The sequence below is a fragment of the Sarcophilus harrisii genome, chromosome 2, assembly GCF_902635505.1.
Source record: "Sarcophilus harrisii chromosome 2, mSarHar1.11, whole genome shotgun sequence".
In the NCBI taxonomy this organism is placed as follows: domain Eukaryota; kingdom Metazoa; phylum Chordata; class Mammalia; order Dasyuromorphia; family Dasyuridae; genus Sarcophilus; species Sarcophilus harrisii.
In genome coordinates, this window is record NC_045427.1 from 57,670,415 (window position 1) to 57,683,144 (window position 12,730).

The 12,730-nt window shown below is 37.9% G+C and overlaps 1 protein-coding gene across 1 annotated transcript in view; it reads right to left on the reverse strand.

Moving 5' to 3' along the window:
* Positions 1-994: 994 nt before the first annotated feature.
* LOC100929283 (carboxylesterase 3) overlaps positions 995-12,730 on the reverse strand; it is a 64,057-nt gene continuing 52,321 nt past the window's right edge. Inside the window, exons 12-14 of the mRNA XM_023495035.2 lie at positions 11,363-11,512; positions 5,012-5,090; positions 995-1,452 (exon numbers count right to left, since the gene is read on the reverse strand). Coding sequence (XP_023350803.1) covers positions 1,266-1,452; positions 5,012-5,090; positions 11,363-11,512 — 416 coding nt within the window. The 3' untranslated portion in view covers positions 995-1,265. The remainder of the gene's footprint in view (positions 1,453-5,011; positions 5,091-11,362; positions 11,513-12,730) is intronic.

Here is a 12,730-nt window from a genome sequence, read left to right on the forward strand (position 1 = left end):
TCATCATTTAATTTTGGGCTGTTTTGTAAATATCATTCCATCAAAATCAAGTTATACCATACCATCTGTCAATGTATACTCTTTCTAATGCTCTAAAAATGATAAAATTCTTAACAGTTATAAGAATCATTTTCCTCTACAGGAATACAAACAGTTAAATATTATTGAATCCCTTATGTTTTCTCTTTCCTATTTACTTTTTTATTCTTTTGAGTCTTGCATTTGAAAATCAAAATTTCTGTTCAGCTCTGGCCTTTCATCAGGAGTGTTTCAAAGTCCTCTATTTCATTGAGTATCCATTCTTTTCCCTGAAGGATTATGCTCAGTTTTACAACATTCTTAGTTGTAATCCCACCTCTTGGCCTTCTAGAATATCACGTTCTGATCTTTAATGTAGAAGCTGTTAAATCCTGTGTAATCCTGACTGTAACTCTATGATATTTTTTCCATAACTCTTTTTTTTGGTGAGATAAACAGGGTTAAATGATTTTCTTAAGTTCATACAGCTAGTAAGTGTCAAGTGCAGACACTTAAATTTGAATTCAGGTCCTCCTACCTATAGGATTAGTGCTCTATCCATTGTGCCATCTATCTGTCTCCTTATTCCATAACTCTTAATGTCCTTTCTAACTCTAAATCTACAATTCCTTACAACCCTAAATCCAGGCCTTTTAATTTACAAGAATTTTAAATTTTAAAATTTAATTTAATTTTAAAAATTAATTTTTAAATTTGATCCCTTTCTCATAAGCACAATTTAAAAAATGAAGCAACTCCCAAAATATCTAACTCATGATTTGATCTAATGACTTGAGTTAGAGTTCTGGTGCCACTGTGAGATGTTTGGAAAATCATTTCAACTGCTTCAGGACCTTCATTTGTAAAACAGAAATAATGGTGTCTATACTATATAGCTCTTAGGATTGTTGTGCTATTAAATAAATAATGTCAGTAAAGTACTTTGTATATATATAAACATTCAACAGACAATTATTAAGTTCTCATTTTGTGCAATGGTCTATGATCAGGCTGTTAAAAAGACAAATAAAACATGTCCCTTCAAGTGCTTAAAATAGAGTAGTCAGATATTTATTAACATCATCACTATTGTTATCATTATTTTAGTTATTTTGATTGTTTGGCTTGTGATTGTAAATATACACAATTGTGTAAATATACACAATACACAAAATTTACCAAGATCTTAAAACTATCTTTTAAAATGTTTTTGGTCTTGTTGTGTTGTTAGTTCATTATTAGTGAAATCACAATTCAGTATGCCCCTTCTTTCCTTTATGATATAGCTTAACTTTTTCATCAGCGATTTTTTCCCAAAACTCCACTTTGTCCTCTTTGAGTTTTCTTCCCACCTTTGGAGTCAAGCTGAGCTCTAGGTATGACTCTGATTGGTCATAGAGAGGCCAAGTCGGCAGCCCTTCTTCATTGGGATCCCTGGAAATTAGGAGAAAAGGAGTGAGTGGGCTGGAGAATGGAGGAGAATGTACCATTTCCTTCCCAATCCAGACACAATTTAAGTTTGCTGACGGTTCATTCTCTAGTGTGTTCCAATTTCACACTAGTTGCCTTGCCCCACTAAGAATGACTTTTCCTTAAGTGTAGACTAGGGACTAGATTGAAAAGATTACCATCCATATACCTCTTTCTACTTGCCCTTTATGTGCTGTCCTAACAAATTAGAATGTAAACTTCTGGAGAGTAGGAAAATTCTTTTTTTCTTGTTTTTTTCTTGTACTTAATATGGTTCCTAGAATATAGGAAGTATTGAATAAATATTTAATCTAACCTAATCTAGGATCCTTGTAAAATAATGATGCCTCATATTATTTGGAAATGAATGTGTGATAAAGTATATATGATGACATGTTGTGTATTGTGTTCTAATTCTATCATGTGAGATAACTTGATCTTTGGACTCTAACAACTATATTTTCTTTTTGAGCATAATGTATTAGGATAATATTACAGAGATGCATGATAACACAATTATCTCCCTGGAGAAATGGGTTGAACCATCGTAATGTGGAGGATTCAGGTTGGAATTTTGGTAATATGATGGTAACCTACTTCTGGAAGCTCCAACTTGGGATGACAGTGGAAGAATCCAGTACTAATACAAATGCTTGATGGGAAGGATACACACACACGCACACACACACACACACACACACACACACACACACACACATATATATATGCTTCTATTTATGTAATCTTGGAGAGGTCTTTTGCCTCTCTAAGCCAGAGTTTCCTCATTTATAAAAAAAAGAAGGTGGTTGGACAATATCTCCTTTGATGATAGCAGAAGTTCTTAATCCAAGGTCTGTGAACTTGGCCTTGGTTTTATATTGCAATAATCATATTTTCTTATTTTTGTTAATAACAATAATGATATCTAACATTTCTATAGTATCTATTAGGCACTATAGTATATAGTATATACTTATATAGCACTGGTTATGTATGGTTAGTTATATAGCACTGTGTTAAGTTCTTCACAAATATCATCTCCTTTTATCCTCACAACAATTATGGTAGATAGGTGCTAGTATTATCCCCATTTTACAGTTGAGAAAAATGAGGCAAATAGAGTTTAAATGACTTGCTCAGTGTGACAGCTAGCAAGCTTCTGAGGCCAGATGTGGACTCAAGTCTTTCTAATTTTAGCTTCAGCTCTACCACTGAGTCACTGGCTTTCTAATATAATTGGTTTCCTTTTAAATCCAATGTATTTTATTTTATGCATTTAAGAACAGAATTTAAGTAGGGGCTACAGACTTAACCAGGCTGGCCAACAAAATAGATCCCACACAAGAAAGTAAGAACTCTTGTTTGTTGGGCCATCAGGAAGCATCACTGGGACTGATATTGGTTGACGTGGCTGTTGAGAGATTGGCCGGGGAGAAGGAATTGAGGGACTGTGCAAAGAGAGCCAGTAGCTGTGGGTGGAGTGGTTCTGGTACGTGTTAGGGAGAGATCCCAGTGTGGAGTGGTTTTAGTGATTGTATGTAGGACAGTGAGACAGTGTGTGAAACATGGAATCCGCATGGGAATTGGAATCTGAGGTGAGGAAGCAGAGATTCAGGAATAGACAGGCCTGTGACCTGGTTGCTAGTCCTTCCTCCATAGCCGTGAACTTCTGTAAGATCTGAATCATGGACTTGTAAGCTCAGTGTATTTTTTATCATAGGGAATTTTTTTTTTTTGGAGGGGAAATAGGAGGGAGTTGTATGGGAACAGGGTTATCTGAGGCAAAGGGAATCTTGACACGGTGGAAGTTCATCTGAAGATAGGAAGGCTTAATTATTAAACTTCACAATCACTTGAGGTTTCACATAATCACTTTACACTTTGTGTGTAAAACTACATACAGGAATAAGTAGAAAGCAGAGGAAAGAGAATGCACAATAAGCGGGATCAAAGTTTCCACCAAGAACTAAGCAAAGTAGCATGGTTGTTTTGTAGCAAATTAAGGGAAAGGGAATGCCAAGAGTAGCATAATAGGATTACATGGGAGGTGACTGTGATATATGCCTAGGAAAGCCAATTTGTTCCACTTAAGGTACAGCTAGAGCCAGTGTAATTAATTATATGGTGAGTATCCTGCTATTCTAAGACCTATTCTCAAAGGGGTAGCTAGGTAGTGCAGCATTCTCCAGTGGCTGGACCTGAAGTCAGAAGTTCAAATTTCCTTAGGGGTCTGTATATGGATTTCCTTGTGCTATATGTGTCCCTGGGGGAAAACCTCATACTTTTTACAAGATGGTAGTTTAGTCCTAAAAGCTTCCAGAAGTCTTAAGGCACAGCATATATCAAAGGGTAAGATAGTAAGGCAAAAGACAACCTCGTGAATATGGTCTGAATCCTTGTTCTCTAAGGTATACTTGTAGGTTGTAAGACCTTGGGGTTAGAGGCCATAGGATTCTGCTATGTGAGTGTACTAAAGAAACATGGTTATAAAGAGAAAAAAACCAGGGGTCAAGAGAGCCCTTTTTAGGAGTTTGGCAGCAAAGGTTAAGATTTCAATTTCAACAACTGAGTTTGAAAGCTCATAATCTAATAGATATTAGAAATGGAGTCCTCTTTTCCACTACCTGACAAAAGATCATCTCTTAGGAATGGAACCTGTACTTTTAAGGAGGGACAAGGGGATGTGAGTCTCAGAGATGATGATTATGTCCTATTTTGTGGCCCCAAAGCCAAGGACCTAGATATCATAAGTATAAGGATAAGATTCTATAGGCCTTGGCCCTCAGTTTCCCTCCATGTCCATGGAGTAATTACAGTACAGTGAACTATTATTCAGCCCTGTTTTGCAGCTGCTGAATAACCCTGGGAACAAATATAGCTTAAAGAACACCATCCTGGGGGGATTCTGGCCAAATCTACCAAGGACATGTTATCTATATACTAGAACTAGTCACTCTAGGAGTAAAGCTTCATTCTTGATAGACTCTGGCAGGACTGACCCCCTTTCTGGATTTTCTCAAGAAAGTGAAGTCAGTATTGTTGGCATTTAGCCACTTTTGTTCCCTGGACTATTTAAGTCATGATAGATCAATACCCAAATTGGAATCTCACCCATGGAGAGGACAATCTGCCTGGGACCCTCTCAGTTGGGACTTGCAGAGCTGTGTTCCCTAGACAGAGGTCTGCAAAATTGGTACTTCCCTGAATCGGTGATGTATTCTTTCTTCTCTCCCCCTCTAGCCTATATATCTCTTTGTATTGTACTATTTATATTACTCATAGGATGCATTAAGTGCCTTTGTTGTAAGAACTGCACTGTCAATTCTTGTTTTCCTTTTTTATAATTTATTAATATTATATTCATTATTATTAAACATTTTCATTACAACCTGGTGTCTTAGGTCTTGCGGGAATGAGCTGTTCTATAGAAGCAAATAATAAATCTTAATCTAATGCTTTCTTAGAGCCCATTCTGGAATCAAAAAGTTCCTCTGTGTAAGGTGATTGCCACCATTTTACTTACCCTGTCCGAATGAAATTGGCCCAGTACCTCATCATTGTTCTGCTTAGCTGTTTCTCTTCTTCAGTGGAGTCTGGAAAAGCTGGAAACAATCATTCCTCCTGTAGTCAAACTTAATTGCCATCATGAAGAGTTTAATGCAACAAAAAAACTATCAGAGTTTCACATTCAGGTCACACTGCACATCTCAGAAATACCTGAGCCTGACCCAAAGATTTGTGGTTCATTGTAATCAAAGTACATAAGGGGAGACTTCCAATAATTTTCCCACAAATACTCTGATACCTTTATATGTACGTCAGGAAATAGTTTTAGCATCATGAAGTCCTCTGATAATATGGACAGCTGCCCTGCAAGTTTCTGGCTAATCATGTATACTAGTGTCAAAATCAGGCAGTGATACTGTTTAGACAACATGCAAAATGATTATGTACATATATGATACATACATTTGTATATAGATGATAATCTCAGAGGATAGATACTCAGGAGTTGCAGGGGAAAGAGAGAGAGAGATTAGGAAAAATCTCTTGCAGAAGGTAGGATTTGACCTTAGTTTTAAAGAAAGCCAGAAAATCTTGGAACAAAGGGGTATTGACCAACATAGTTAGAAGGCTATCTGCCTTTGAATTGCCATCAAATATGGGACCTGGAAGTCCACTATGAGAATGGACATGTAATATATAGATCTTACCTGGATGCTTTCTCACTTGCTCTTGAAGTTTCTTAAAGAGCTGATATATATTAGAGGCTGCAAATTTTATTTGGGCTGTGGCAATTCTTTGTACCACACCTACTGAATAGGCCGAATCAGATATTATATTTATGTCTCCTGGATAATAAGTAAGAGCTAGAATGATCGCGTACAATTCATTCTGCTGAGTGGACTGAAAAGGAGTTCTGACTACTCTCTTTATAGTTAGATCATGAGAGTACACAGCACAAATATTATGTTTGGATGCATCCGTGAAGATTGTTGGTCCTTGAAGAGGAACTTTAGAAACTTTTTCTTCAAGAGTCCATCGCCAATTATGTAATAGTCTAGTTATCTTTAATGGAGACCCATGTAAAAAATTTGGAGCCATGGCTAATAAAATTTGCCACTCTGGGATGGTCTCACAACACACATTAATTTGTGTATTGGTATAAAAGGTGTATATCTTGTCAGGTCTTGTCCCAGATAATTGTACTGCTCGCTTAGTGGCCTTTAATAAAATTCTAGCCACAAGCACTGGGTAGGTGTAAGGCTTTGATCTGGTTGTGCTGGGAGGTTCACCCACTCTATCACACTGTGTCCTTGATGAAGGACTGCTGTGGGTGCCTCTTGTGTGGCAAAAACTGATATCTCCAAGGGTTTTTGAGTGACTCTTTCAACCACATTGGATAAAGCCAGTTCAACTTCTCTCAAAGCCTCTTGAGCTTCTTTTGTAAGCTGGCGTGGTGAATTTAAAGCACTGTCTCCCCTTAAAATGTCATATAACGGTTGTAACTGATAGGTAGTCAAGCCTAACACTGGTCGCATCCATTGGATATCTCCTATCAATTTCTGAAAATCATTCAATGTGTTTAGCTTTTCTGTTCTTAAGGAGAGTTTTTGAACTGTAAGCACCTTAGGGTATACTTCATATCCTAAATATTGAAAAGGAGCATGTCTTTGAATTTTTTCTGGTGCTATGTATAATTTGTAATTCCTTAGTGTTTCTATGGTCTTTTGTAGACATGCCTCTAACATTTGTTCCTCAGGTGCACATCCCAAAATGTCATCCATGTAATGTAATAGCATAACTTTTGGGAATGCTTTTCTTACTGGAGCAAGAGCAGCAGCAACATACATTTGACACATAGTAGGGCTGTTTTTCATTCCCTGTGGCAAAACTGTCCATTCATATCTTTTATAAGGCTCAGCTAAGTTAACGCTGGGCACTGAAAAGGCAAATCTTTTCATATCCTCCTTATCCAGAGGGATAGAATAGAAACAATCCTTAATATCTATGACCCAAAGAGGCCATTCTCTAGGCAACTGAGTAGGAGATGGAAGTCCAGGCTGAAGAGTTCCCATAGTTTCCATCTGTTCATTCACTTTTCTTAAATCCGTTAACATCCTCCATTTTCCAGATTTCTTTTTCACAACAAACACTGGGGAATTCCAAGGACTTAGAGAAGGTTTTAAGTGTCCTTGGTCAAGCTGTTCCTGTACTATATCTAATAAGGCCTGAATTTTATCTTTACTTAAGGGCCACTGCTCTATCCACACTGGTGTATCAGTTTTCCATTGGATAGGAACAGGTGAAAGTGTTGGCAGGCCTTCAACAGCAGCCCTGCTTAAAAAACCGAAGTACTCATTTTTAATCCTAATTGCTGTAAAACGTCTCTTCCCCACAGATTGATGGGGATTTTTTCAACTATAAAAGGAGTAAAACTCCTGTTTTGCCTTCAAAAGTCCATCTCATAGGGGCAGCACTAACTTCAGCTGCTATTGATCCTCCTCGCCAGACATGTAAGTGTCTGCTTTAATCTTTGGCCAGTGACTGGGCCAGCTGGCACCCTCTAATGACCGTCCGATCTGCACCAGTGTTCTACCAATCCTTCCAATGGAAGGCCATTTATATAGATTGTGAGCATAGGTCGGTCAGTTGTTACAGCTGCTGTCCAGTAAACTGCTGGATTTTGTGATCTGGAATCAGAATCTGGGTGACTATCACCAGGCTGCTTATTAGGATTCTGTATGAGTAAACCTGATGCTACTATTTCTCCTGGGTGATAAGTCACACATTGTCTGCCTGTATTGGTGACTGGGATATTATCTACACATTCCCAGTTTCCCACATCAGTATGTGGATGGACACTGTTTTTATGCTACTCTCAGGAGGTAAAATGGTCAAGCCTACTGTGCCTGGAGGCAAGGGATCCATAGGCTGGAGAGGAACAGATTTCACCTCTCCAGGGGGTATCTCAGTTGTCTCAGCTCAAACCTCAGCCCATTACAGTTTTTGATACTTGATTTTATTTTGTGATTTTTTTCTATAACCCCACGTAATAAACTTTAATTTCTTTTCTATCTCTATGTGAAGAAGCTGAAGTATTTCTTTATATCTCAAGAGTCAGATGCCAAAAGTCCAGTTTCCCTGGACTTTGATCACTTTTAATTAAGGTTTAATTAAACATTTAGCTAAAGTTTAAAAGTACATCTATCTCATAAAATTTCATGGAATTCCATGAAATTCCAATTTCATGGAATTAACAATCACAGAAGAATCTGGAAATTACTTCATTCAGAGGAAAGGTTGTAATCCCACAAAACTTTAGCTTCTGAGAAACTCTATGGTATTTATGTTATCCTTGAGAAACAAATTAGATGACCTTGTCCCAATTAGTCCTATCCTTGCCAATTAAAGGTGGTCTTGCCCCATTCCTAAACATTCATGGGTCTGCTGCTCTTAATCTACCTCCACTGGCCTAGGGATGCTGCTTAGTCATATAAATTCACAAAGCATCCCTAGAGCCCGAGAAGGGTAGCCTTGATACCACAGGCATTTGTATGCCTCCTTTCCTTAATCTAAGCAGTTGGGATCCCTCATCTCCATGATGCTGCCATTATTATAACCAATGGAATGATCTCTTCACTAATCTGTACTATTTTTTTGTTCTGTGCTTATAAAAAGTTGTGCCTCCAGTTCTCTGTCTCTGTCTAATTGAGGCAATCATCAGACTTGCTTTATTGGTTAGTTGTGCTCCTGCTAATGTACCATTACTTTGTGTAGAAATGTGCCTCTATTTACCTTTTTGTTAAATTTAACTCATGATAGCTCAGCATTGGCTATTTTTAGAATGATAAGGCAATTCTGTTATTGACCATTGAGCAACAAGAGCCAATGACTTAGTGGACTTTTAAAAAAGTACTGATTTTTCCCCTGTTTCTTTTCCTTTTATCTATCAGGTATATCATGGAACGCTAGGACTTTTCATGAGGGTGACTCTTCTACACACTGGAAGCACTGTCATTGTTCACACATGGTGGTTAGAAATGAGCTGTTCTAGGTGATTTTGAACTTGCACCTTTGGATGCCTCTTCTTTCTGTTTTTTTTTTTTTTTTTTTTTTTTTTTGCCTGATGGCAGGTAACCAACCAGTAATCCTGAGATGAACATTTCCAGAGTGCGATGCTACCTTGTGAGAATGAGAGATTTGGGGATAACTAGATCCTCAGATGGCAGAGGAAATGTTCACTACATTTCCTAAAGAAGTTGTACATCAAAGAAGATAACTACTGACAAGAGGAATAACCCCAAGGTCTGGACTGGCATATGAGAAAACATGAACCAGAAAAGGGTTGTTTAGGCAGGGCAGAAATGAGGTGATGTATAGTAAGTCTATTCAGTATTTTTATCAATTCCATTATGCCTTGATGTTTTAAATACAAACCTCTCAGCAGAGTATAAGAATAATTATATCATTGTAACCAGTTTTTTTTAAGTCTTTCTGTTAATGTATATTTGTGATAGCCCTCTCTAGTAAGCTTTTCTTTTGTATGTAGATCATGTATGGGGCAGATGTTTATTTGGAGTACCAATCTACTCTGCTTTTTGGGGATATCCTACATATAAGCTTAGTTTTAACTAATAAATTCTCCTTAGGGAGCACCAGAATGAGTCAGAATGTGAGAAAAAGGATTTGACCCTTCTTCTAGATGGTCAAGATTCCCCTACAACTAAATCCAATCCCCTTGAACCTAGGAGCACTTCACTATTATTAGATTTAAGTATAAGACCTTTTAGACTAATTGAAGATCCATCATTTCTAAACGTCTTCAACTTACAAGGTGACCTCCAAACATAGAATTTCTATCTCAGAACAGGCAAAGATCAAGTAAAGAAACACAACAGAGGTCCAGGTTCAAGCTTGACTAGTTGAGTCCCATTTTTTATGGGCACATGGGAGAAATTGCCAAGATGTAAGAGTGGAGAAGGACTGTTTCTTCTCTACCCCTCAGAAGAAGTCTCAGTGTTACATGATGCTATTTAAGGAGTCAAAAGAAAAGAAAATAAGGTATATTCAGTCCTTTTTAAAAGAGCTAGCTATTGAAACTTAGCGTATCAAGGGAAGTAACTCCAAGAAATTTCTGCATTAAAGGGTCCTCACCATTCTTTCCAACAATAACTCTCTTGACATCGTGGTTCCTCTTCCTACAAAGTGCCAACAACTTACCCTTTCTCTAGATCTCTTTCTTTCCTCACCACCCATATTTGAAATCTTCCTTGCTGGAAATTTCTAGCTGTCTACGTACATATAGGCAATAGAACTTAATTAGGAGACCTCAATTTCCCTTTTAAAATACCTGGATTTCTTCCACATTTCTGACTGACCCTTTTGTATTTGACTAAGCAAGAGTACATGTGCTGGACGAGGGAGGAGCAATGGGAGCCAGGTCTGGAAGGCAATCTTCAAATAATGACCTTTTCCTTTTCTCCCCTTGTTGAGTCTTCAAAATAATCTTATTCAAGGTTTGGTCTTTTCCTTGATATATCCTATCCCACTCTGGACATGAGTTCCCTTTATGGAACCTATGATCCTGATATATCCTATACTCTTCCTTCCCTAAACCCATTCTTGATCCTTACAAGCTTTTCTTTGTGTTTTATTTATTTTTTTAAAATCTGGGTCTCTCACTCTTGTTCAGATTAGAAGTACAATGGCCGTTCATGGGTCCAATCCCAATGCTGATCTATATGGGAAATTTGATCTACTTCTTTAACTCCTGGGTTTGCTTGCCCTATTATAGGCAGCCTGGTGCCTGCATAGGAGAGTTCACCATATTGGTGCTGGACTTAATGTGGACACACATTTGTCTTAATCCAATGCAGGTCAGAACTCCCAATCCAGACAATCCTTCAACCTCAACCTTCCTGGAAGCAGGGATTATAGGCATGTGCCACTATATCTGGCAACTGCTTTTTAAAGTATTATTGCTTTTCTGTGGAGATCTCTAAGTCCCCAAGAACAGCTGCAATGAAGTGGGACTCTAATATCTTTGGGATATTTTATGTGTTTTGGCTGATTGTAGAACGGATATCACAATATTTGAAGTCCTCTTCCACTTCTTTCTCCTGGTTATCCATTTGCTATTCTATTTGCTAATTTAAAAAATCCAGTATTTAGTTATCAGTTTACTCTGCCCTGAGATTGTGCATTCTCCAATACATACACACGTGTATGTGTCTATGTGTGTGTGTGTGTACATATCTTCCCCACTAAGGAAGGGTACTCAGTTTCTTAAAGACAAAAACTGTATCTTTGTATTTCTTGCAACTGTAGACAGTAAATATTCAGTAAAGATTTATAGATATATTTTACTTACCCAACATGGAGTGCTCATCTGCCATGAAAGGGCCTCCAAAAACGAATGTGAGCTCAGCGGAATGGTCAGCTTTTACATAAGTAGGTTTGATTTTATCGAAAGTACTTGGCCGATGCTGGAATTCATATAAATAGACTGGAGCTCCAGAATCTGATGGAACAGAGCCCAGAAGAAGCCTGGAATTAGGAATCTGAGAAATCTCACTGGGCAGAAGAAGCCCATTTTACTTCAATATTTTTTTTTTTTTTGTTGTTGTTGTTGTCGATGTTCATTGCAAAGGAGACCAATGACATCAGAAAGATAATGTCTTGACTTGCACCTGAATTGGATTTAAGTGAAGCAGAGTTGCACAAAATCATCAGCCTTATGCTTTCCTCCAGTCACCAAAGTCTAGTGGCAAGACAACAGTCAGGATGATAGCTATGATTCAGAACGCAGTGGACAATCTGGGCATATTCAATGCCTGGCCAAGCTGTAAGCACTCTACATGTAGAGCCTGCTTCCGCTGTCTCATAACCACTGGAACAAATCGTTCTTATCCTCCCATTCTTCTGGGGGAAATCATCACATGCTTGCAATAGACATCCCCCTAATTCACCAATGGCTTTGAAACCCAATGGTTACCCTCAACCCACTTTAGCCTGTCTATCTGGATGATTTTCCCAGTATGGTAGATAGATAGAGTGTTTTGGACAGGAAGTCAGCCAAGATGATGATTGAATTATAGGACATTTGATTGATAAAGCTTTTCTGGAAATAGTACTATTGATTTATTTTTATTGTTTACTGTTCTCAGACCTAGATTTTTCAAAGCTCACAAAGTTGTAACCTGGTCCATCTCTGACACTCATTCAAATATAAACAAATGGAAACCAAAAAAACAAACAAACAAAAAAAAAGGTACCATGCATTCATGTGCGTGCTATAGCTTCTTGGAGAGTTGAGTGTTAGATGGACACCAAAGGTGGATGAGTAGCCCTGGAAAATCAGCAAATCTTGACACTAGAGGTGCTAGTTCCCCCTGAAAATCCACTGTTGTCAAAATGTGACAAAACTACCTTTGAAGATATTTAATGAAAAACTCATTTCCCATAGGAAGCCAGTGCCAGCTATTCCTGACATTCACCTTGAAGAGAAATTCTCATTCTCCCAGAAGGAAGAAAAGGAGTATTTATTAAGCATCTACTGTTTGCTAATGAACTTCTCATTTGGTCCTTACAACAACCCTGGAAAATAGGTGTTATAATTATTCCCATTTTTCAGTTGAGGAAACTGAGGCAGGAAGAGGTTAAGTGACCCACTTAGGGCCAAACAGCTAGGCCAGATTTGAGTTCAGACCTTCCTTGCCCCCCCAGAATTCTATTCACT